Genomic DNA, 27,125 nt, shown 5'->3' on the forward strand with positions numbered 1-27,125 from the left:
AGGCCTCTTTATAGTCAGTTTGGATTAGAGAGGATACAGTTCAAAAGTTCAATTCTTTCTTTCTTCCCTCCCTGCTGTCTTTTCACCTTTTCCCCCATATGTAAAGGCTCGGCCCTATCTTACATCACTGCTCAGTGAAAATGAAAAGAGTACATCTTTGCTTCTCAGGGGATTCAAAAAAATCTCAGCAGCAAAGCTGTGGCTAGTGCTGCGGATTTTTCGTGGTGGACACATATAGGAGATGGGATGGGTAAGAGAGTGCTTCACTGAACCCCTCTTTTTTTTTTTTCAAATTTGCTCTTCCTTTTTTGTGGTTAAATGCCGCGGAAAATTGGACGGCCTGGCAAAGCAGAGGTGGATGTTTTCCCCGAAGCAGAGTGCGGATGGAGCACATTCCAGGGGAAAGCTGCGTAAATCCCTCCATTGATTTGCTGCGAAACCCTACTGACCTCTGGAATACATTAGCAGATTAGCCTTGGAGGCCATGTGCACACAGCTCTTTTAGCTCAGCTGCCGGCCTATTCAGACTCCACGACAGCAGCAGTCTGCCTGTGGCCCCCCAAACACAGAGCCCGGATACCAGGGGCACATGGGCCCACACCCGCTCTAATACTCTCAAAACCCAATTACGACTCTGTGTGTATGTACTTATGTATGCACTTGTAGTTGCGTACATGTTATATTGTCAGCATTGTTACTCAATTATAAAAAAAAATGCAAAGGTTTTGAGCTTTCTTTAGTGACTTCAAATACTCCTTAACCTTCACTTTTTGAGTGAACCCCATTTTTTGTTGATTTGAAATGTATTTCTGCTGATAATGTCTTATCATTGATTTATAGGAACGCTTAGAACCTCCAACTCAGCTTGTAAATTAAAAAAAAGAGTGAGCATTGCAAATTTCATCCTGTTTAGTGGATGAATAGTGTCTTGGCAATACTGATACCAGAGTGTGAATCTGGATGCCAGCTTTTCCATTGTACTACAACCTTTGGACACGTGCTTTTCATAACATTGTAAGCTCATATAAGAGCAACAGAGTGTTAATGGATTGAGAAGTGGTCATTGACCTGGTAATGTGCATCTGTGTGTTTGGATGTGTGCGTCTTGTTTGGGGTGATGGGTGGTGCTCTGGGTCAGGGGAACAGGCATCGTGGTCACAGGCTGCAAGACCCACCAGGACCCCTGTGCCCCCCTCAGAGGGGACACATGGCCCCCACACCCCCTGACAGACCCCCACACCACAGGCAGACAGTTCACCCGCCAGCCGAGCAGCTTGACACCCAGATGGTGGCTGCTGGCTCGCTGTCCACCCTCTAACATGAAGCAGAAGAGATGAAATCAACTCATCTGTCATCAGTCTTCTGTTTGTTTTCAACGATGACTGAGGGATCTACTCACCTCTGGGAATTATAACGTAACGGCTCATTCTACTCTACTCTATTCTACTCTGCCCTACTCAAATCATTCTATTCTACTCCACTGTACTCTGCCCTATTTTACTCTGCTGTACTCTAATCTATTTTACTCTATTCTTTTCTACTGTAATGTACTCCCCAGTCATCTACTTTGTTCTATTCTATTCTATTCTACTCTACTTGACAGTATCGCTTTACTACTTTTCTATAGGCTCCTCGACTACCCTCTTTACTCCCCACTCTATTACTCTATCATACTTTATTCTTATACTTTATAGTCCTGTGCTGGACTTTATGCTTCTCTACTCTACTCCACCTGACTCTACCATGTTTACTTTCTTATGTCCCTATAAGCAATGCAATCTCTACAACATAACTCTATTGTGTAGCGCACATACTTGATAAGCTGAGTAGTGAACACATGCACACATGCAAACTGGATAACAGATGCTGATCTTAAAGAAAATTTAAGACACATACCTAAAGTTCCACTGAACAATCACTATAACCACAAAGCTGAACATACTCTCTGTTCAATATCATTGTGGGCAGCTGACAGTCACTACTGACCACAAGAAAAATGTTACAGATGGGAGAATTTGCTTGTATTCATCTCTGTGCTGTTGTGGTCGAGTAAACGACATCTCTGTCTAGACTGTGCTGGTTGAATACAGAGGACATCCAGAGAAATACATGTGGCACACATGCCACCACCACACACACAACTGGTGTGAGAGCATGATGAGGAGGAGGTTTACTACTGAATGAGTTACTGCTATTAAACATTAATTCTGCTTAGTCACATTTTCTTCTTACTTTTCTTGTAACAAGTCAAACAAATCTGCTTGTGGTTAAAAGCTAAATTATGCGTCACTTCTAGGAACACAAATACATACATGTAAATAAATAATGTAGTCCAAAGCTTGTCTGAATAAATATTTTTGTAGCGATATCTGAAATTCATTTAATCATATTCACCGAATATACTGTACAGATAATAGGCTGCATGTCCAAAAACATGTGACACACCTAGTAAATATTTGGTCAGTTCCTCATATTCTGTGGGATCGTTCTGTTTAATCAAGCTAAAGGTTAAGGACTTTCTCCAGTCACTGTTTGCACTTCTATGGAGTCTGGTTGAGAAGTTGCCCTGTTTGTCATGCCGTGTGTGAGTGAATTCCTTCTGTTTCCCTGAAAAAGTTTCCCGCCCTCCAGCTCTCTGCACCCTGGTTAATGTTTACACCATGGATTGATTTGGCTCTTCTGAGTAATGTCAGACAAAAAACAACTGATCAGTACAATTAGTACATCAAGTCTCAGAATTGGCTGTGCTCTGCTACAGAACAGTCTCCTTGGTTGGAAAAGCAAAACAGAGAGCCCAAAGGTGCCATGTTTTCACGCCATCTTTGATTTACGCCTTGTCGTCAGCTGAACCTTGGGTCATGTTCCTTTTTCTCTCTTCTTCTCTTTTTTCTCCCAGCCTTCCCTCCTCCCTCCTATTTCCATTTCATTCCTATTTCTCTACTTATTGGTATTCTTCCCTTTGCTCCTATTTCACTCTTTTTTTCTCTCACTGGCTTTTTTGTCTACTTTTTAAGTGCTTAAGGTCTCACAGGGAAAGAACGTTCTCCTCAAACTATCAAACCATCGAACTAAGCGCTGCATTTGAGAAGGGATGTGAAACTTAAACTATGACCCCCCCCCCCTTACCCCCACCCCTTTTTTGTCTTTCTGAGGGTCAGAGGTCAGCAGCCTACTATTCCTCAAACTATCAATCCCTCTGACAGGACCATATTGATTGTCAGACTGGTGGCATTTCAGAAACACAACAGCCATATTGCAAAATATTAATTGTGGCTTTTTCCTCTGCGGCAGCGCAGCAGGATGTCATAACGTGGAAGGAAATATTAAATGGTTTTTGAACAGATATGACAGATAATGGGTTTATATACATGACAATAGCTTCCCCTCCCCTTTGGCCCTTTCCTTCTAGTCTTTCTACCCTATGCCCTCTTTCTCTTTTTTCTGTCCCCTCCTAAATGTCCCCTACTGCCCTCTCTCTTCTTCCAAGTGTCCAACTCTCCACCCCCACACTCCCATCTCTCAGTGTTCTGTGAGGGATCATGGGTAGTGTGTAGCATGGCCAGTTGTTTGTTGCCACTGTGAATTACGGTGACATACTAAAGGAGTGATAGCTAGTGCTAGGTAGCAGAGGCAAAGGAGAGAGAGGCCAGGCTGGATTTTTTGTTTTTTTTTGGGGGGGGGGCTTCAACTTTACCCAAGCTTAAATGTGCAGCTGGGGGAAGAGACAGGGGAGGGGCGTTGTGAACATCAGGATTCTCAGGGATCAGTTTACAAGGTGTGTCTCCTTGACTTTCACTATTACAGTAATTACAAGCTGAGGTTTTCCCACACTGCTGCACTGCACTGGTTGTACATTTAATTACAGCACACACTCTGATTCCACAGGATGATGGATTATTTGTGGCTTTTCCAGGCTGACAAGAAATATTGTCTTGTTACAAGAATCCATTCTGTTACAGGTTTTTTTTTTTTTTTTTTTTTTTTTTTTTGGTAAAAGCCTTTGCATGTGTATGTCTGTCTTTAAAGGAACTAAGACCCAAACTAAACATTAGCACTTTCTAATTGCACATAATTTTTTTCCACTGTCATTTTTTTAATAAGAGGTTTATGTTATAAGTAATGGATTTATTAATGATTAATAAATACTTCAAGAAATAGTTCAGTGGTTTACAGATCATTAAAAGGGACAACTTTTGGGTTGCCCTAAGTTACAAAAAATCTTTTTGGCTGGTGTATGTCCTTTTTCTGCATAACTTCCTTTTTTTTAAGAAGCTCTTTAAAGGTGCATTAAACCACTTACTATCTGGAAAACATCTGGAAAACATCTTGATCACTTTAAAAAAATGTATTTTACCTATTAACAACTTAACTGCAGACTTGATGAATTATTAAAATGTTTAGAATGTGAGAAACTAGTGACCCTTTATTAATGACTTAACATTTACAAATGCAGAGCTGATGGCTCATTAGAAAGTGAGTGAGCCACTGATAAGGAATTCTTCCAAAGCAATAGTCAACCAAGTCTGCAGGTGTTATAACTGAAATTATATGTTCATAAAAGTAAATTATCACTTCAGTTATAACTTATAACTGCAGTTATAAGTCTTTTCCAGAGGCCAAGTGGTTAAATGTGCCATGGGAGGAGTCATCCTAATCAATTTATTAACTGGCTATTTACAAATGTCTGGAAAACCCAAACACTTTCAAATGGTTAAGTACTGATTTAAAAGGCATTATCAAAACCATATTACCGATTAATAAAACAATTAGTTACAACTTGGAAATCCCCTTATAAAGCATACCTCCCTAGAAAGGGGCACAGAAAAAATTAACTAAACTTAACTAAACTAAACTAAACTAACATTCAATTAAACATTACATTACATGTCAACTCACAGATGTATTTCTCTGATACTCTCTAATCCACTGTATTTTTCAACACAAACCACATTTACAATTCTATCAGTGTCTGCTAAAATGCTGCTCTGTTGGAACGGTTCCGCATGTTGGCCTCATCCCATTTTTCCAGAGTGATTTGATCATGATTGATGGAATATTCACAAACGGGTCACCCAAACTGCTAAGTGCTTTGAAAGGAAGTGTAGCATTCAGCTTGATTAATTTATTTGTACGGTGCAGTTTTTCAGTGAGAATGACAGAAGTGTACTTTACCCACCACATGTTCAGGTATAAACGTTTGTTTACGTGAAGACACAATTGTAAAGACTTTTCCTGGCAAGTCTCCGAGGCTGGTGTAGGCACGATCCTTTACTGTAAATAAATGAACTAGTCAATAGCTCTTTTGTCCTGAGGTGCACTCAGTCCTGCAGAGACGTCTATCCAGGTGCCTTCATAAGTACTTGGTTATTTTATAGGCCTAGTAGGAGTTTTTAATCTGCCCTCCTTTGCACAGCTCAGGGTTTCTGCCATTGCTGTAGGCAAGAGGGCGGGAGAAATCTAAACCGGTAGATGCTGAGAGATGGGTTTTTCAGGAGATGCCATTGCTCAACAGCATGATTAGGATTTGCAAGTGCAGAACGATGTGGTAGACAACAATGTAAATGTGCCAGTCTGTGCTCCGGAGGTGGGCATGCTGCAACCTGAAACCTTGAGTCAAGCCAACTTGCTCTCAGTCACTCCTCTGTTACTGATTACGGGAAACCATGTAAACAGTGGGGAAAACAGCATGCACAAATGCACATAGAAAATATAAATAGTGAAAATCTAAATTCGTACATTATTTTTAGAGTTGTGATATTGTCATTTGCACACAAGTGTTATTTGTCAGTATGTAGAGTGTAGACATGTTTAATAAGTCTGTCACTCTCTTTCTCTTCCTGTATCTATCTCTCTGGATGTAGTGCAGAGGCTGCTTGAGGGGGTCAAAGGTCAGGGCCCTGGTGAGGAGGTTACTCCTCAGGAGACCGCTCAGCTCAAATTAGGCCTCAGATTGCCATTCTCGGTCAAAATAGTTAACCTCAGCTCACCTCATCGTCCCTTAAGAAAACATATGCTTTGCCTCAATGCCTCAGTCTAGTTTTTACAAACTGTGTCACCCACACAAGGACCACTGACACATGTCTGATCATCTCCTCAATAAACAGTTACATTCAGATACGATTATTCTCAAAATAAGTAGGAACTCTCCTTCAGTTGTCAGATGCAACTAACAGGACCAAATAGAACATGTTGGAGCAATGTTGTTTACTGCTCCAATAACTTAAACTATCTTGTGCCCCTACCACTGGACAGAGCAGTGAGTAAAGAAACAGAGAAACAATAAACAGAGTTAAATGTGGGAGCAGGGAATGGAAAACAGCACCAAGCCAAGGTCAAGTCTATAACTGCCGCCGTATAGAGTGATTTAAGTGCTGTGGCCAGGGGGCTTGTCCAATAGCGGCTCGGCAGAGTGAGTTAGGGTGGGATGGTAGAGGTGTTGAGAGCCTTGGTGGTAATGACTTGCTGATGACATCAGGACATAGAGCAGAGTCTTTTCTCAGCCCAGGGGTTAAAGGTCAGACAGCCCATTCACTGACCTTGTGATTTATTCTCTGGGCCTCCCTCGATCTATTAACACAATAAAAGCTATATATGCTAGGAATGCATGACTCTCTCTGAGGTGGGCACTCTGGAGAGACTCTAAATACTCTCTGTTTGTTTCTTCAGCCCACTTAATCTCATACTTTCTCACTGTCTGTGACAACGAACATTTAGTAGAAATCAGCCAGATGACAGACTGTGCTCATCTTCGAATGGTGTAAAGACTCACAATAGAAAACACCTGCCTCCAAAGTGAAGTGAAAATCTCTCAGAAGCTTCACTGCCTTAAAAGATAGTCCATGAGGATATACTCAAAGATAGCATCCGTTCATAGCAGCGGATAGTACTGCTGGTAAGAATAGTAGATTACAGGCACTACCAAGTCCACATCCCGTGAGCTGTCACTCAGAGCTGCTGCTAGTGTGGGGTGAAGGTTCGGCTCTGTGCACTGTCAAATGTTTAACCTCACTGACTGCCTGCTGGTCCGGGCAGAGGAGCTGTTGGGATCACTGCAGTCAGTGCTGATATCTAACTTGCTCCGACAGTGGGGAAGCAGTACATTACAGACATTTTGAACATGTAATCTGATCTAACACCGAACATTCAAGTCTAAAAAAGTGTATTTCAGCGGTGAGAGTCAGTTCTTTCCAACTTTTTTACTTTTTTAAAAAACAACTTTTTCTAAATAATAAGTTTGAATAAGAGATTCGGGGAAATAGTCCTTGGATGAAAGGACTGATATCATTTTCTGTGCCTTCAATATGAAGCTACAGCAATTAGCAGGTTAGCCTGGCCGGCTAAACTTAAACTAAAATCAAGGTGTAAAAATGATAATCTGCCAGTTTACCAGGGTTTATGTGCCAGACTAGTTCTTGCCTGGTAACAGTCACCGTAAAACAGTAACTTCCTGGTATCTCCACTGTTTGGTGGAAACTGCTCAGGTCCAAGAAATAGCCCAGCAAACAACCCCAGGTAAAACCTATTTGTCTTTTTTAGACCTTGATTTTAGTTAATGAGCTTTAGAGGTGCTCGTAGGCAGGTTTTGTTACCCTCGGACAGAGCCAGGCTAGCTGTTTACCCGTTTCCATTCTTAATGCTATGCTATGCTAACTTGCTGACGGCTGTAGCTTCATAGAGGTATGAGAGTGGTATCAATCTCTTCATCTAACACCCCACCAAAAAGCAAGTATTTTCGAAAATGATGAACTTTTGCTTTGTAATGATATAACATTATGTAAAAGAAGAAATGACACGTTTCTTGGGCTAAGGTATAATCTTTTCTGTCCAAACTCCTAACTGCTGGTAGTAACATTGAGCCCGAGCACTGAGTGAACCACAGTGAACTACTAAATCTCTGGCTTTGCAATGACGTAACTTTTACAACTGATAGACAGGATTTGTAGGTTTACTAAAGAGGAGTATTGAGCTGTTGTAGTTAACTGTTGCAGAACTGTCCGCTTGAGGAGAAAAACAAACCAAACTTCAACACTGTCAGCACAAGCTGAAGTCCTGACTTGCAAAGTATGTCATACCCAGAATCAGTGAAGTGACCTGTTCTCTGAACCAAATGAGCTGTGTAATGTGTTTGTGTGTGTGTGTGTGTGTGTGTGTGTGTGTGTGTGTGTGTGTGTGTGTGTGTGTGTGTGTGTGTGTGCATAATTCTCATGTGTTGTGTGACTGTTGGACCTTGGAAAAAAGGAAAAAAAAGAGGGACATAGACAAAGAGAGAGAGTGAGAGAAAAATCCTTGCTGAAAATGCCAGAAAAAAGCACTGTTCATTCTTCATTTTATATAGAGGTATAAAGTTGTCAGTTCCACTCAGCATTTCTCTGTCTTTCTCCCTGGAAAAAGCCCTGTGTTATTTTTATTAGGAGTAATGGTGCCAGTCAGGTGGGAGGGAAAGCAGACATTTTGATCGGGAGTTATACTGCAACACTGCAGCATGACTCATGTTTCTGCTTCATGTGCTGCTGTTTGCTGTTTTACCATTGCAGCTTGAGGGAGGTGAAGCTACCAAAAAAAATCCCAGTTTCAAGCTGGAAACATCAGCGTCCCCCTTCTCCTTCTGCTCCCCTTCTAGCTGAGCTACACTGTAAGCTCAATCTGCAGGCATCCCAGCTATTTCAGATGCTCTGAAGTACTAAGGCGGAAACATGTGAGGAATCTGGATGATTGGCCCTCCACTCCCCCTCCATCCACTGTCTCCGTTCCTGCTCTCTGTTACCTGCTGAGTGGGAGGAGAGGACAGTGGAGGCCTGGTTGCCCGGAGGAGGTTATTATGGCATATCAGTGACACTGAGGAGGAGGACACGCTGACTTATGGAGTGATGCCTCCTGGGCTAAAGAGCAGAGGGACACTGCACTGGGAGATGGCTCATGTCGGGTGGAGTGCTAGGGTTGAGCAGTGAGAGCTGGCCTCCTAGATGGAGGAGACGTGTGCATGACGAGAATAAAAGGTTTCTCTCAGAATCCTTTGCCATTTTCAATCCCATTTCTTGTACTCCTACTACTGATTTCTGTTCCTGTCTAATCAAACACCTAAACCTTCCTCTCGCACTTTTTGTCAGGGTTCGTTCATGTTGCCACATGGCTGCAGAGAAGCTATATGGTTCAAATTAAACCCTTAGGCAGGCATCTACTTCTTACTTCTCTTGCCAACCCCCCATCCCCCACCACACACAGCTCCTCGCATTTGTTTCATATTTTGAACAGGATATGACTCAGCCACGTTTGATGTTTTAATTATACAGTATAAGTTATATATTGGGAGAAAGAGGAGAGGTTTCTAAGATTTAGCATAGTGAAGTTACAATAACATATCACTGCCATTCATGATTAACAGCGGCACCCTCAAGGAGGGGAAAGGATGATCTTTCAAAGGAGAACAAGTCTTTTTTGTTCTCTCTGATTCTCAACATTGAGTATCTTGGTTAGGCTTCTATAGCATTCAGAGACATGGAGGGAGGGGTTTTGCAGTTCTGGCCCAGGTCACTGTAAGGGAGTGGATTGTCTATGTGCCACTGCTGTAAAAACGCACTGTATAATGGTTGATTGACTCCAATAGAGGCCTACACCACAACCATTGCCTATGTTATCGCTAATATGGCACTGTTGGGATTTGAGAAGACATGTTGTGATGACTGTGGCTGCTTAAAATAGACTTGTCTGGGGGCATAACCCTTCATGAACTGCAATAGAAAACACAGAAACAGCTTCATAAAACACCATAATAAGAAACAAAACAAAGAATCTACAGCCATTCCGACAGCTCTGGGAGTGTGTAATGTTCCATGTTCACCACTTTAGTTTAACGTGTTAGCATGCTAACATTTGCTAATTAGCACTAAACACAAAGTACAGCTAAAGCTGATGGGAAGGATGTGATTTTTGTAGATATTTGGTCATGAAAACAGAAGTATTGAACAAATTCAACTTTTGACCTCATGGTGGCACTAGAGGAAAAGTCAGGGATCACAAAAGTCATTAGGATTCATCCTCTGAGCACTATGAATGTCTATATAGAATTCCATGGCAATCCATCAAAATAGATGCTGAGGTGTTTCAATCTGGACCTAAATGGTTGAATGACCTTGCCATACAGTCAGGCTGCTAGCACGGCTGGAATCAAGTAAAATATCAGCACTATAAAGTGATGAAGCTTATCACCTCCAGAAATTTTTTAAGACACATGCAAATGATTTTCTCTGAATAACAATTTGTGTTTGACATGTTCATTTAACTAGTTAAAGTAACAAGTTGAACATTTTAAAAAGCACATCTACTCCTTCTGTCTCATTGCAAATCTTGAATCCGTGTATATATTTTTTTGTTTCAGAAGTTTAGCTGCTGGATACAAGACATCTTCTATATCATTGTAAAGTCTAATCTCAATATGTGTTTTTCAAGTTTCCACATCACACTTGTAGAAGTTGCATACTGGACCATGATTGCCTTCCAAACCAGTTGTGATGAAAAGTCATAACAAGTATTTCTAATTGAAAGTGAAAATAGCCTTCCAGTGTCAAACTCACACAGTGAAGCTCAAACAAGTGAAGTAACCAAAAGCAAAACACATCTCAGACTTGATGGGGACTTTAATGTAAACCAATTAGCTGGTCCATGGACAAAGGGAAGTAACAGCTAGTTGCTGATCAACTCACTTCAACGGCATCTTAAATTTGCATAGCAGCAGGAGGGATGTTTAATGACTGGTGAGTGGCTCAGACTCAAACATCACTCACAGCTTTAATCGTCACAGTAAGAAGAGGGATTCTCACCATTAACACATGGTTATTGGAGAACATCTCCAATCAGCTAGTCTCCTGATGATTTCTATCAACATTGACAAGGAATCAATACGTTCATCTAAGATGCTGATGGCGAGCTATTAGCTTGTCACTTTCTTTCCCTCTCACTCTTTTCTCTGATTCCAAACGCTGCGGCTGCTGGCGCAGAGGGATTAAGGAAGAAAGACGACTGAAGAAAAGATTGGAGATGAAGAGGGACAATGGCAGGTTGATGGATACCACAGCGCAGGGGCATTGAGTCCATCTAGTTTTCACTCAAAGGCCCATGAGACTCTGCTTGATGAGCTTTCTTTCAAATGTGGGATGCCCGTGCAGTGGAAAATAAATTGGGCATTTGTAAATAGACTTATGTGGTGGGAGGAAAGAGACACACAGAGAGGGAGAAACAGTGGGGGGTATTTTGTGCCACTCTTGAAAAATGAGTCAAACTCTCCTTCCTCACCTCTCGCTCTCTCTTTATTTCTAGCCAACCTGTCAGCTCCACTGTTATGTGATGGCTTTACTGGTCAAGGCAGAGATGGGAGAGGAGAGAAAAACAGAGGTAGAACTCGCCATTCACAGGCCGAACCTTTGCCTCAGAAAAAAAAAAAAAAACTCTTGTTAGTGCCACTTTTCAAAATGAATGGAAGCGTTTTCCCTCCCTTGTTTAAAAAAGAGGACTTTGGCAGTGGAAGCAAGACAAAAATAAGAAGTCTGTGGAGATTAGAGTCTTCCACCCTCCCCGTGTCTCTTTCAGAGCACTTGAACGCCTGAACCAATGCAGGAGACAGCTTGAAGCAGTGGGGGACGAGCTACGGGGGGCCAGCCTTCAGTCTCTCTTTGGGTAGCTGTGGACAGATCTGTTGATTTGTAGGAAAGCTATGAACTTCAGTTATTTCCTATATCTGCAACAATGCATGAAATCAGAAAAAAACATGTCCCTCTTTCTCTAACTTCAGTTCTTGTCTTCCTTTCTGTTCTTTGCTTTCATGTTATCATTCTGAACTCACAGGTGCTGTCCTGTGTAATACTGGATGCCTGCAATATTATGTTTTTGATTAATACCATGCTGTAAAACAATCTCTGTTACAAGCAAAAGTCCTACATTGAAAACTTCCGTCAATGACATGAAAGTATGTATATCCATATGTATATAATGTGTATTCCCTGTAAAGCAAAGGCATTACTCCACATTAAATTCATTATGATAAATATTATTTTGGCATTTTATTTCCATCGTGCTCCTAAACCATGACAATTAATCAGAAATTTGATCTTCATTTTATCACATTATATCTAGACACACTGCTGATATGTTCATTTTAGAATATGACACACAGGACAGTTCTCACAAGATCAGGCCTGGTGTGTACTTGTACTTCATACTTCAGTGGAGTATTTCGCTTATATGCTACTTTATAATTCAACTCCACTTTATTTCAGAGCAAATAAGGCACTTTTTACTCCACTATATCTGACAATGACAACTACAGCTACTCCTTACATGACAGATAAAAATGAAAAGTGCTTGTTATTAAATATAACGACTGTCAAACTGTCATATTACAATATTGTTTTAATTGCTACTGATGCCTTTAACATTTTTTGGGGTAGTTTGCTCTATAATAGATCATATTTAGAAACTGATGATGTGTTTTCTACGCAAAATCTTCAAGTTCATTTTGCTGATAATACTTAAGTACTTTCACGGTTTTTAGTGCTTAATGTTACTTAGGAAAATGGTCTGAATACTTCTCCACCACCGCAGCATCTAAATATAGCCTGCTGGAAATGTATGGCTACTTTGTGCCTCTGTGTGTGCGTGCGCGAGTCTCCTCCCGCAGATGCCATGCCTTGGCCACTGAGGGGCGTTGTTATTGCGGTCTGACAGCTCCGGTGCGGAGCAGGGGCCCTCGCATTGGACCCAATGTGCGAGCAAGCTGAGCGCAGGGCAGGCAGGCGGGCAGGCAGCGCTGCAGTTTGCAGGAAGCGGCTCGAATTACACTCGGGGTGCATGGGGGTGGGGGGAGTTGGGGGTGACACCCACTGGAGTGAAGGAGGAGGGCAGTGTGTGGAGACGTAAGGAGGAGAGAGAGAAAAAAAAAAAACCTAGTAAACCTGACAAAGCGTCTGAGAAACACTGCGAGGACTGTCGTCAGATAAAGAGAAGGAGACGCGAAAGACGCACTTTTCAGCAGGGGAACGCACAGTGATGGATTTTATGACATTTTGCATCGGACAGCTACTCACATGTACATTTTAACCCCCGTTCTACCTCTTTAGTAGCTGCAAACTTTGTTTTTAGTTGACAAGTGCGCTTCCCGGGAACACTGGGCATGTTTTGCGCCCTAGAAGAAACTTGGTGACGGGGAGGAAAGTTTGGGGGTTACAGCAGTATGGTTTCCCGAGCTGTTTTCGAAGGATAACGCATGTAAAGTCGGATTTCTTTGCATTGCACTGGACTACACGGCTCCTCCAGTTTTGGAATATATCCTCTGATCTGAGTTGATGCCGGTTAATTTTGGAATAGTAAGCTGAAAAAAAGAAAAAGAAGAAGAAGAAAAAAAGGCAGCGCCTCGCAGATTTTTTTGGTGCATTGTGGAGTTGGAGACATTCCTCCCTCTGGATTCAGCTCATGCTCTCTCCTCCCTTATCTGTGCATGCCAAAACAGAGATCTCCACGATTTGAGTCCTCCCCGGTAAGTATTTTGTGTTTACGATGAAGCTCAGCTGGGAAAAGTCTAAAGCTCCCTCAGACTCGCATCTGTCAAGATTTCGACTGGCATGACAAGTAGGCTACGGGATAGTAGAAAGGCTTTGGGCTCTCTGGGTTTGTATTTGTTTTTATCCTGGGGTTGCCTGACAGGACGAGAACTGTTTCGCCACTTATAGTTGAATTCGCAGAGTTTTCTAACCAAGGATTCCGTTTGGCGACTTTGCACGAGTCTGGAAAATTTGCAAAGTTCTCCAAGAAGTTAGTTATTTAAGATTTTCATAAATTTTCATCCAACACAAATAATGCATTGTGCTCCATTTATATTAATATTGCGCTCTATCCTATAATCCAATGCAACTCGTGTTGGGTTTAGAAAGCGAGGAATCACGCAGCACCTTGCATCATCACTTAAGGACCCATTAACAAGTGTCCCGGTTATTTATTACTTCGCTTCATTTTCTGCATTGCATTTATGGTGCCAATTATCCTGTGACCGCAGTTGTTTTTTCACTGCTTGGTGCCGGAGCCCTAAATCACTGAGCGGCTCCAAATGAGCCCCCATTGTGGAAAAGCCAACCGATTTGAATTTCAATAGGAATTCGATCAGTGCCAAGAAATTTCATTCAACGCCGGAGTTTAAATGAAGGCTGTGGGCATGTATGGAGCAAAGTCCCTCGTGTGTCCAAATGTCATGTCGGCAACACGGTAAACGAGCAAGTTTTGTAATGAGGAGCGCATTGTATCCGCTCCTTAAATCTTTTTACTGTTTCGTGTTTTTGTGTTTTTAGATTTTATTTTGATCTTTTATCAGTGTATTTTTATTCCTTTTCAGCCTTTAGGTTTTTTTTTAAGTATGGTTATATTTGATACCTGTCGAATAATCTTGTCATTTTTTTTTTTATTGCGCTGCAGACATTACACACTTAGAAATCATATAAAACGAGTGGAGGTTTCTGGGTAATTCTGGTCTCTTGTGGTCCCGCTGGAGTTTTAGACCGCGTTAAGCCCGACGGCTGAGTGGTGCAATGACTGGTTTACAGTTCATTAATAAATCATATGTCTGAGCTGTCGCGACGCCGAACTAGTTCCCTTCACCGAAAAACCAAGCCGCGGCATTTGATAAAGTTTGGATGTCGGGAGGAATCCTTGCTTCTACGCCGACGTCGTGTGCGCGTCCGCGGTCCACATCCCGTGTAGCCCCGGAGGAGGGAGTTAAATAAAAATCGGGATGTGCACGTTTTCAGGTCCGCTCTCTAAAAGTCAACTTACACGTGTCTTTGCGGGTAAAAACCAATCCACAAGTCCAGCTGGAGGAGAAGGGGCGCAGGGAAGCGTGACTTCACCAAACCTCCAGAGACACTTTCAGCGCGGTTGAATCGCAGATGTCTGGCTACACAGAACGGTCTGTGTGTGTGTGTGTGTGTGTGTGTGTGTGTGTCCCAATATTGCACTATTGCATTTCGACGTGAGCCTCACTGGTCTCACAGTAAACTCACGTAGATGCAATAAGAGCCGTTTACGAATACAGTTAACACAACTGCAGCAGCGCGGGCAACAGGTTTGGCGCGTCTGTTGCGACGGGGAAGAAATGAAACGAAATTGCTGCGACATTGGCTGATCTGATGGGTTCAAAAAGCGTCGTGACTCCCCAGTTAACAATGGATGTTATTCTTAATTTGGAGGAAAAGATCGAGGCAGCGTGGCACAATGATACGGGAGATTATGTTGTATTTGTGTGAAATTACATTTTAACAAACTTGGAATAAGTCTGATCTTTGAACTGGCTAGACTGTGAACCTTAAGCCTTTCAGAGATAGAATGTCTCTTAGTTGGTTCCTCTGAAACATATTTCATTGGATATAATTATAGATCAGAAGTGAAGGGAGATGCAGGGTGGTTGTGGGTTGACTGCTGGTGCCTCACAGCTTCGGTATGTCTGTGGCATGGCTTGTTTGACAGCATTTTGAAACACTCCGTGTCTCTCTTGCTTTCTATTGCTTCATTTTTCTGTCTCACTGTGTCAAAAATAACGTAAGAGGAAGAATGGTGCAGAAACATGTTCTTTGACATCAGTAGAGTAATTATTCCACACTGATATATTGTCTTTTTTTCTCCTCTGTTGCCTCTCTGTTTCTACCTCTTCGATCATCGCTTCGCCACCACCTTCCTTTCCTCCTCTTCTCTCCTGGTCTTTCACCTCTCAGCCCAGGTGATTGGGTGAATTCCACTGAGTGACAGGCCGACCCGGCTGCAGTTGATGGTTGGGCGGACCCCCTCAGATGGGAACAGTGTCCAGGGGGAGGTGGAGAAGGGGGGTATGGGGAGCGCTGGCCCCCACTAACGGGATGGCCTCGTGGGCCTGGCTGCTGGCCGCCGTCCTGCTGTCCCTGCTGACCGTCAGCGTGGCCCGGCCACCCCTCACCGCCACCAAGGAGGAGGAGGCCACTCTGGAACCTGAAGGTGAGCAGCAGGGGTCGGGAAGGGACAGAAAAGAAGAGCCTGGGAGGTGGAGTGGGGGGAAAAAACCATTTGTTGGGTTTGTTTTTAGAGAGCAGGTGTAGGTCTGTCAAGTTGGTTTCCCCCTTAAACCCGACTCCTGAATTTTGTTTAACTTTTGTCTCCTTTCCTTAGAGTCCTTGTCCTTAACTAGCTTAACGTTATTGGATAAAAATCCACGATGGATACAGCTAAATGAGGAACACTTAGATTTCTACAGTTTCATCCATTTGAATATAAATTAATAACTAAATAACATGGGAATGAATTTTCTAAATTTCAAATTTCACTGTTTCCACTGTTATTTACACACGTACAAGATAACATTTGAACTTTGTTGTAAAGACAACTAGGATTTTGAGCCCCTCTATCCATTCAAACTTCACTAAAGACCCAACAAGTAGAAAGACCGGAATTCACAGAGGATTTTGCAGGGCTTTGAAATAAATTAACAGAAGGGAAACCACTAACCTCAGCATGGCTAGCCTCTTGTTTTCCTCACTAAGAGACGTGATTCACACTGTTTTGTTTTATTTCTCTTTCTGATGTCTGTGGTAGTTGAGGGTATATTTGAGTGTTAAGGGCAGGTTTGTGACCCCGTGTGGGACGGCAAGGGACAACTGTGAAAGAGGGTGGGACAGTGTTTATGCTGGCATTTCTCTAATGCCCTGCTTGCCGTGAAAGAAGCACAAAGAGAGAAGGAAAGAGAGAAATAAGGACTTTTGCCTTGTTTTTTGGTTCAGAAAAGCCTATGCTCCATTTTCTCCAAAGTTTTTGAATTGAAATATTGTAAAGCCACACTTTCTATTGGCGAAACAATTAATTTTTGAGAAATCTTTTGTGAAAGGCCATCCTTAGGTTTTTTTTTCTTTTCTTTTGAGGCTTCCCCATTTTCTGTCTCCAGTCTCAGAGTCTGGTCAGAGACGAGCTAATTAGAGTTGTTGTGATGGATGGTAACTCACATTCCAAAGCCTTTTGTTCCCAGGCTTTAATCAGCATACTAATTGTAAGTTAGGCCAACAACAGAGCATCACTTTTTTAAGCTACCTCCCCCATCTCCTTCTGTCTCTACACACACACATGCACACACTCTGTACCTTGTCTCACCCTTTGCCCCAGAGGTCAGGTATCCTTGTTACCTACATTGATGAGAGGCCGTCCGAGCTCTCCTCTCCGTGTTATTGTTTTTGTTGTTCTGTCTCAGACTGTGTGGCTCCAAGCTGCTTTGTCCGGAGCTCCATGTAGCCCGGACGCTACGCTGCATGGCCAAAGAGAGGACGGAGAGAGAGGGAGACAAGGGAGAGTTTTCCAGAATTACACAATCCTCCAGGAAAGTTCTAAGAGGATTTGTGCATATTTGACTTCTCCTTTAGATGGAGAGATTACAGAGCACTGGGCAGTGATGAAGTCATGTGACTGGAAATTAAGTGGCTAGACCTGGGGGTCACATGATGAGGGATCAACAGGGCATGGAGAACCTGGCCTGCATATCTGATCCTGAATCAGTGAATCAGATTCTCTGCTGCACGTGGCAAACAAAGATTATTTAAATTTTTTTTTTTTTTTTTTTTTTTTACTGCAGCTGTGTGTGATTGAATCAGTGTGTCCACAGCTTCAGTGTCTTGTGGCCTCCTTCTGTTCACTACTCCTGATGGACTGCACTGGTGTCACCTATATGGCATAGATAGGGAGACAGATTGGCTGGACCCAGTCTCTCTGTCCTAATAACACCCCCCTGCAGAGATGTTTAGGATTTCCACCCCCCTCCAGCCCTCTCTGCCCTGCAGCCTCGGTCACACCGCTGCCTGTGTGTGTGTGGGAGCAGTGATTCATCAGATTGCATATCAATGTTGTCTCTATAGAGCCCACGCCTGCACCACCAGTGGCCCTGCTAGTTTGTTTACCTGTGGCTGCTGTAACAGTAGAAGTAGAGCGAGCGCGGTGGTTCAGGCCTCCACAACAGGCCTATTGTTGTCGCTGTAGCCACCTCAGTATCTATGGGAGTGTTTACCTTGTCCAGGCGCTCTCCATTTGCACAGTGATTAAAATACCCTGACTGAGCTGATAACAATGGCACCAAATACAGGAGGTGTGTGTGTGTCTTAAACATTGGTCTGTGGTCTGTTTATGCCCCTCTTTGCATATAATGTGGAATACATGTGGCACCATGCACGTTGGAACGCAGGATGAATGTGAGTGCAGCGGACAAAAGTCAGCTCATGAATTGGCTGTACTTTCCTGTGTGCCCTGCCAAACTCTGTTCTTCAAAAAATGCCTTGATCATCATAGAGGGGAACACTTCAAAATAGTTAAATAAACAAAGGCTGCATTATGTGTCAGCGATGACTCTTTTATGCTTAGACAGACACAAGAAAAGGAGCGACGCTTGTCAGCAGAAGAGTTTCTGGGCACAGTAGGAATTTAATTGCTCTCTTGGCACATTTCTATATTTAGTTTCCATCTGTGCACTGTACCTTATTTAATAAGATACATATTCACATTATGTTAAACTGACGGTTAGTTTAATTACAGTTATGATGACCGTAGACTGCTAATTAAAATCATAGTTTTCAGTAAACTGTTGGTAGTTGTATGTCAGTGTATGTGTGTGTGTGTGTGTTTGTGTGCGTCTGTTTGTGTGTGAAGGTGGGAATGTCAAGGAGTTGCGGGCTTATTACCTTTCTGTAAACTGTGCTATCTACACAGTAGGAGTACAGCTGTAAAAGTGTAAAAGTGTCAGGTTGCCGGTTAATGACATGGAGTGTGTGTGTCTGTGTGTGCTTGTAACTGTGGCGATGGCAATGGAACTGAACTCTAAACAAACGCAGTGTGTCGGCCAGTGGCGTGGCCAGGGGGCAGTTGGGCTGAATATACGGCCTTCACTCAATGGCTTTTATTAGCCTGCCGTTGGCTGGTGTTAATCTTGAAGGTTTGAGTGTGTGTGTGTGTGTGTTTGTGTGTGTGTGTGTGTGTGCGTGTGTGTGTGTGTGTGTGTGTGTGTTTGTGCGTGCGCGCGCGTGTGTGTATGTGTGTCTGGACTGTTATTTGCCATGGCGGATGTGCCAGAAAATACCCTGTAACTCTATTCTCTCAATCTCACACCTGTCTGATAAGAGGCTGGGAAGAGCTGATACCTGTGCCCTCATGTACCTCAGGCCTTGGTGGACTGTCCGACGGCAGGAGGCAGAAAGGAACTTGAGCCACCAGGGAGCGCAGGATGATGGCGGGAAAAGGAGGAAAAACGATGAAGAAAATAAAAAATATACAGATATTTAGCAACTAGACTCTGATGCAAATATAGCGATGCAGTTTCCTAATAAAACTAAACAAAATTTTGGAAGTCGGATAGGAATTTCTTGTCAAATTCTGTGAAGCCGCAGATTTGTTACCATTTTCAATTAGGATGAATTTAACTAAATAATGTTGCACCTGCTGTATATATATTTTTTAGAGTAGTTGTAGCGCTTAGGATGATAGATCTGAAAGGTTCCAGATTTGATCCCTGCATTAGCCTTACATCGTCCACGGACGTGTTTTTTGTGCCTGGCACTGAGCCTCCTGCCTGCTCACTTCCCTGGAGAAAATACTGCCACTTTCAAGGTAAATGTGTATATTAGAGCTGAAACAATTACACGATTAGTTGTGAAGAGAAAAATAATCAACAGCTGTTTTGATAATCAGTCGATCCTTTCAGTCATTTTTCAAGTAAGAAACTGTGAAAAATGCCAGACATTTTCTGGTTCTCTGGTTCCAGCCTCTCCCATGTAAGGATTTGCTGCTTTTGTCTGTTTTCATTCTAAACTGAATCTCTTTGAGTTTTGGGCAGTTGGTTGAACAAAGCAACACTTTTGAAGCTGTCCCCTTGAGCCCTGAGGTTGTTTTTGACCGTTTATAGTGTAAATGATTAATCGAAAAAATAATTGACAGATTAATCAGTAATGAAAAAAATCTATAGTTGTAGCCTTAGTGTATACATTCAGAAGCCACAGCAAAGTAAAAGGAAGCTCGGCTCCGAGGGTCACTAGATCTTCAACCTTAAAAGATTTTTGAAGATAAGGGGTAGCCAGTGGGTTAAAGGGGTCGGGTGAGGTTCGCAGAATGCCTTGATGAGGGGTGAAGGGGTGGGCGCACCGGAGGGGCTGTTGCCATGGACGCCAGCAGGAGCCAGTTCATGGAGCTGCTCCTTTGTCAGAGGAAAAAAGCTAAGGAGGGATTTAAATGTGAAAGGGCATCAGAAAAGAGGGAGAGACAAAAAAAGGGAGAAAAGTCCTGGGATTTGACTGTGTGAGGAGGATACAGAGGAAAGAGGAGAGGTAAAAAGGAGGGATAAGAAAGGCCGCAGAGACAGAGTGATTTGGCAGTGTGTGTGTGTGTATGTGTGTGCATGTGTGCCTGTGCCTGTTGGTCTGCGTGCATACCGAGTGTGTGCCTCAGAGATGGTAGTCATTACATTTAGTCTACGTATCCCGTTGTGCAGAATGCGACAGAGAGGAGATGGCAGAATAGACTTGCAGCTGAATGAGGCTCTCTGAGGAAGTAAATTCATAGATCATTTACGTAAGAAAAGCTCCAGGGCTTTCGGAAACTCCGCCCCCCCCCCCCCACTTTGCCAACATCACTGCTTGCCTCTCGCCGATATGACAGACAGACAGAAATACACACGTCAAGGAGACACTGGTGAGAATTGCTTGCTCCATTTTGCTGCAGACTCTCAGGCTGTGAGACTAATTGTGAGCCAAGACAGTGTGAATGAGGACGGAGAGATAGCGAGGAGTGGACCGCCAGAATCTATCACACCTGACAGATACTTGTAATAGCTGTCAGAGAAAAAGAGAGAGATGGGTTTTGAAATGGAGATGTGCCTTAGGAGAAGAGAGGCAAAACGATAGTGATGAAGGAGGGAGGGCAGAGGAGAAAACCGCTTGATTGAAATTGAATGAAAGTGTGTGTGTGTGTGTGTGTGTAAGGTAGAGAGGCTCCCGCCCCCTCCTGTGGTGCAGAGGGGGATGAAATTTTGCAGAGATGAAAAATCTGCAGTGAAGGGTTTCAACTCTTCAACTCAGCATGAGTCCAGGGATACCTTGGACTCTTGTAAAATCTTTTCAAGTAGAGTAGGGTGTGTGTGGATGTGTGTCTCCTGGTGTGCATGTGCATGATACCTGCTTTTTATTAAGGGTGTAATTCTGTATCTGTATTTTCTCAGCGAGTACAACGGTCCCTTAGGTTCTAGCTGCATTCACCGTGTCTGCGTGTGTGTTTGTGTATGTGTGTGTGTGTGCGCGCTTACATGACACAGGTTCCCATGAACAATCAGGCATGCTGGAGGTGTCAACAGGTTTGGGAAGGGTCAGGGTTAGGTCAGCAGGGTGGGAGCGGGGGATGGGGATGTTTGGGACGGAGGAAGAAGAGGGCAAAGTGGAAGGGGAGGTGAAAGAGGGAAATGAGGGAGCAGTGGCAGTAGGAGGAGCTGATGGAGGAAGACAGATGGAGGCAGCAGAGATAAGAAAATGATGAAGGCAGAACTAACAGTGATGCTTTCTTTAATCAGAGGCACCATTTGGAGAGAGTCCTATCCTGTTTTTCCCTTTTTTTCCCTTCCTTTTTCTCCCTTACCGTCCTTTGTACTTATTTTTCCTCCTTCCATCGCTCCTTCTTCCTCAGATTCCTGCTTGTAGTGTGTGACTATCATCTTTCTGTGAAGTACCTCGGTGCCCTTCCTTTCTCTTCAGTGTGATGACAGACAGTGCAGCCTGTGTGTGTTTATGTAAGTTCCAGGTGTTTTGTTGCTTCGTCCGCCTCATTTAGGGGTCCTGTATTTTGAAGTTGTCCATACCTGCTTCCCAGCAGATACCTACACTGCTTTGTGTCCTGGCAGTTATGACATTTCCTAATCTCTAAAATCCTAAAGTTCAACAATAAAGGAAAAGCTGGAAGGCCTCTGGTGTGGAAAACCATGTCATAAAAGGTAGCGGAGACAGCTCCCATCAATCAGCACAGGAGCTCCACCTCCTATATAGACCACACACTCAGTCCTGGGTGGTGAGGGAGGGGTTAATTATTTCTGGATTGATGGAAAGACAGAGAGAGAGAAAAAAAGACAATACAGGAACTGTACCTGTGTGTGTCTTCTTGCCCAAGGGGAATGTTTGGAGGCTTGCACACATGCCTCGACCGCTAGCTTATGACTTTCCCTTCCTGTTGAGGCTAGTGTGTATGCGTACTTTATATTGAACACACACATAGGGCAGCAGCACATAATGGGGGTGGGATGTTGTTGAAAAGGTGCATTGAGGTACAGGAAAGGGTGGGAGTGCCACTGCCTCCATAATTACACCTATCAGCCTTCAGCCAAGTGCTCGTATACCTTCAACACTTATGCTTTTCCAGTGTTGCTACTTTTGCTCCTCAGATTTTTTTATTCCCTCTCTTTTTTGCCCCTCTCCTCCAGTTCCATCTGAAGAAAGCACACACACACACACACACACACACACACGTGCACACACAAACGCACGTGGGCGCGCGCACACACAGAGTTTTGGACATTTTTGTACTGCAATAAAGACGAAAACTTGGAATTTCTACAGTTTTTTTTCTCACAGCGAATGGCTGCAGAGTGTTGAGCTCTATCTACTTTTGAGATGAGTCAATATACACGTTTGTGCATGAATGTGTCTTTTTGTGTGTGTCTGTGTTAAAGTTTGCCTCAGGGTGACTGGAATTGGCTTTGGTATATATGGCAGAATCCAGCTTGTATTTCAGACAGGTTTTCCCCCTTTTGCTACAGTCTAGAGTTTGTATGGACACGGATAAAATATGTCCTTATGTAGAAGAGCAGTCTCAGCTATGAACACTCAAAATTCCCTTTTATACACTGGACATTCACCTCGTCCGCTCTGTGCTGTTGTACAAGTCAGAGGACAGGGTGTACACATATGCACTCGCAGGCTGACTTGGATTTTCTCCCAGAAGTGAAGGTTTTATGCACTTTGGAGTCTAGCGGAGTTTCTTGCTCTCTGCCTTGGCCAGCAGACCCTGTGCCGGGGTTGTAGCTACTCCATGGCCAAGTTATGAAAGAAAACGAAGAAGAGAGCAGTGGAAAACAGAAGAGTCAGGCTACAGCCAGGTCAAGGTTTTCGAATCTTAGGCACAGAGTCAAAACCACAGAAAAGCCAAAAAAGCGAGCACCTCCCTCCCCCTCCTTCTCCCTTCCCCTGCCTGACAACTGCTTCCGTCCTGGACCTTTCTGGCTGCTTTCCTTTCTGATGGGCAGACGTGCTGGAGTTTTATTACCTTTTTTTAGGCTGAAGAGATCTGTGTGTACTGCTCCTACTCACCCACACACGCTGTCTGCTTGGCATCTACGCTAAAAAGGGAGGGGTGGTTGTGGGGATGGGAGTTGTCTGTCAACACAGCTCGCAAAGCATTGATTGTTTTTTTTTTCTCTACATATGCTGCTCTGGCCGTAACTGCATGCTCTGAATCTATAAGCACCAATCACACTGCACACCTGATAACAGAAAAGTGGTATTTTCTAAGAGCTCCATTTCAAATGACTGACTGGGAGGTTGTGGTAACAACATGTTGGTGTGGCGGTTTAAAAAATGGGCCTCTTCTTCTCTGTATTGCTGCATAAATCCTTTATAAGTTCATTTAAGTGCATCCATTGGGGGTTATATGGTGTTTTTGTTTCTTACACTATGGCTTGTTTCTTCCTCTCCCACCTCTCTTTCCTCCTTCTTGTGCACCCTCTTCCTCCTCCAACCTGTCCTTTCACCCCCCCTCCCCATTCGCTCTGCAGATGCATCGAACAAATACCAAATTTCTAAGCCCACGGTGTGCTCAGTACACCCAGGGGAGGTGCTGAAGCTGAGCTGCCCTCTGCCATCGACGGGGACCATCACCTGGACCAAAGACGGCAGCTCTCTGGGCACCAACAACCGCACAGTGATAGAGCAGGAAGTGCTGCAGATCCGTGATGCCACACCCAAGGATTCGGGCCTGTATGCCTGCACCAGTGTGGGCAAAGACACGGTCTGCTTCATAGTGAATGTCACAGGTGAGTCAGGGATCAGGCAGGACAGAACAGGTCAGGATGGGATAGGGAGTTTGGAGATGTGCAATTCTGTCCAGGAAGTGGCCATGGAGCAGATATGGTCAGGGATGAACATCCTGAATTTTGTTCTTTCTGTACGACTCTGGGGTCTAATGAGTGTGTGTGTGTACAATTACAGTAGCATATGACCAGATCAAGGAATGGCCCCTCTCATGTATTTTCTTTACAAATTTCTCTACAAATTTCTGCATGCACTACTGTATTTGGTTGCGAAAGGGTGGCAGTAACCGTGGTTACTCTGTGCAGATGCCATCTCGTCGGGGGATGATGAGGACGATACAGAGCGATCGGAGGACACTGGGGTGGATGGAGAGCAGATAAGTGAGTATGGGAGGAACAAAAGGATGGAAGAATGAGTTTTGATGTGCTATCCTTCCTCACCAATTCTCATAGATCAGGTACCCTTGAGCAAAGCCACACAGTGTAAAACCGCCTGTGTGCCTTCACTTTATGTGATGCGATGGTGTTGTAGTTGTTTTATGCATGGATCAGCAGGGAGCATTTTTTAGCATAGCTTTTTTAGGCCATGTCCTGGTCTAAAAAAATAATTAACAGTCCTTAAAAGCATATCAGAACTTGCGTCTGGAATGCTGATTGTGATAGCCAAACACTTATAAAGATTTAATCCGTAGGCAAAATAATCTATTTGTCAGTGTTTATTAGTACAGCTCAAACTGTGTGTTCATGATTAAGGCAGGAGATAAGGCGGATGGTCTCTACTCTTTTGGAATCGGGAGTGGACAGCTGTTAGCAACACCAAAATTTTACACCCACATCTCTGCTATTCTATACCATAGCATTCCTGGTATCTCCCAGGCTACATGCTCCAGGGAATACAGAGATTCCTGACATTCCTTCAGCTAGTGTCTCTCTCAGGTAGCCAGGCCTCATGGAGCCTACCAGCCAGCCAGTCAGCTGGGCTCATCCATTATGAAAGACACCCATCTGGACCCAGTTACCCACCTGATAGGCCTGTGTATGTGTGTGTGTGTGCGTGTGTGAGAAAGAGAAAGTTTTACCCAAATTTTTCTATGCGTTGGTGAGTATCTGGGGTAGTTGCACGTTTCTGTAGCCATGTGCACACATGCATGTATTCACATACACTCACAAAAAAGGAGCTGAAGTAAAGATGAGGGCTTCCACATCTTGTTAAAATTCTCCACATGCAGTGCGTCTCACCATGAGTCCTCGTCCACTTTTGGGCTGACTGTAATTGCCTGAAATCCATTAAATATGGAAGAGAGAGAGGAACTCAACAAGAGGAAAAAAATGGGGGCGAGGGAAAAGATCCAGCCGTTTTGGTGGTAATAAGCAGTTTGAAAACAAAGGCAAAGCTGTTCTGGCAGTACAGTTGCATTTTCTCGTCGTGTGTGTTTCTGAAAATTCAAAACTGAAATTATTATTAAAAGAAAGGGAGAAGAAGAGGAGAGGGAAAAGAGGCGGGGGGGTTGGATCAGCACCAGCACTTCTCTGAGCGTGGTGTGGAGTCTTGGCCTTGGGCTGAGGACTGGAGTGAGGGAGGAAGGTGCATGTAGGCTTGGGAGGGAATGAGAGCGCAGGGTGTAGCTTTATATTTGTGGCTTTTTTTTTCTTCTGGAGCACTCAGAATGGGCTGGGCATCAGGCCACTGTGAAACAGAGCATTTTGATTTGACTTTGTATAGAGGAGTGAACAACATAAGCGGGTGAAAAAAGTTGAAAAGGGAGAGTCCAAAGTGCCTGTCCATCGTCAGCAGTGGGTGGTGTTATTAGAGGAGACATGGAAGAGCCTCTACAGGGATCTGTGAGGGGAGCTGTGTTTAGGGGAAGGGTGAAGGTGGGTAGGCAGAGGGGGCTATTGCTGATTTCATGATCAAGAGCGACATGGAGCTTTGCTTTCTGCATGGAGCCCTGTTGTTGTTACAGAATCTCTGTCCTGTTGGCTCATTATTGTTAACATCATCCTTCATTGTCAATGTGCCTCACCTTTAGTTAAAGCTGCACTTCAGGATTTTTATGGAAGAATGGATCTATTTCACCAGCATAATTAAAGTTATGACTAAAAGTTAAGACTAGAACATAAAGCATGCAGCTGCAGTGCTCGTTCACAGACAGGAGAGAACAGTTTTTCTACCCTTTATAACAAAGTGTTAGATCTTTACAGAAGTACGAACTCAATTTGAAAAATAAACTGGGGCCTTCAGTATGCAGCTTTAAGTTGAAGATTATGGCCACTGTTTTTTAAAATAAATTCATAATATTTTGATAAAAAGTATAAAGAATAAAGTTGTAAGTTTATGACAAACATATTGTATGAAGATGAAGTCTTACTTTCTATAAAAAAGTCAAAATGTTTCCCCAACAGTGGCTCTAATAATCCATTGCACAAAGTTGCCTTGTTAAGATTGCATAGATAAATGGTAAAGAGGAGGATATCACTGCTTAACTAGCAAGCATTTCAACAATGAAAAACTACTTTGGGAAACTGGTGGATTTAGCTCTCTGGAGGAACTTAGAGGGAGAAAAAAATCTTGACTCATAGCGCAGGGGTTAGATAACCTCAGCTCACCCCAGGCCAGCTTAGGACAAACAGCCGTGAGTGGGGATCCGGATGCAAGGGGCTTTGGGGGTGGCGGGGGTTCTTGGAGGCCACAGCAGTTGGGCCAGTGAGAGTTTGGCTTCATCTGGAGAGAGGTCTGAGGGTCGTCTCGTTTGAAGTGTTGCCCCTCCGGACGGAGAGCATGGGAAACAGCACCGCTCACCTTTCATGTCCAAACCTCATCCTCCAACCTGGCTGCCAGTTTGGGGTCAGAGGTCGTTTCAGAGAGAGACAGCCTCATGATGAGCAAGTCTCCACCTAATCTGTCTCTGTCTGTCTGAATGGCTGTAGTGATGACAGGGAGAGTGAATGGAGAGAAATGGAGGGGACTGAGAGGTGAAGAAGCGGGAAGAGAACCGCAGATAGTGAGAGTGAGGAGGAAGAAGAAGAAAGAGGG

At 43.6% G+C, this 27,125-nt stretch overlaps 1 protein-coding gene across 6 annotated transcripts in view; it reads left to right on the forward strand.

Annotated features, from left to right (window-relative positions):
• The first annotated feature begins 12,929 nt into the window (after positions 1-12,929).
• The window catches only part of fgfr2 (fibroblast growth factor receptor 2), a 38,718-nt gene continuing 24,522 nt past the window's right edge, over positions 12,930-27,125 (forward strand). For 5 of the 6 annotated variants that reach the window (XM_040138879.1, XM_040138880.1, XM_040138876.1 and 2 more), the window contains exons 1-4: positions 12,930-13,525; positions 15,747-16,002; positions 23,837-24,094; positions 24,398-24,472. In XM_040138879.1, coding sequence (XP_039994813.1) covers positions 15,822-16,002; positions 23,837-24,094; positions 24,398-24,472 — 514 coding nt within the window. In that variant the 5' untranslated portion in view covers positions 12,930-13,525; positions 15,747-15,821. The other variant, XM_040138877.1, reaches the window with a different exon arrangement.

This window comes from Xiphias gladius, chromosome 11 (genome assembly GCF_016859285.1).
Source record: "Xiphias gladius isolate SHS-SW01 ecotype Sanya breed wild chromosome 11, ASM1685928v1, whole genome shotgun sequence".
In the NCBI taxonomy this organism is placed as follows: Eukaryota; Metazoa; Chordata; class Actinopteri; order Istiophoriformes; family Xiphiidae; genus Xiphias; species Xiphias gladius.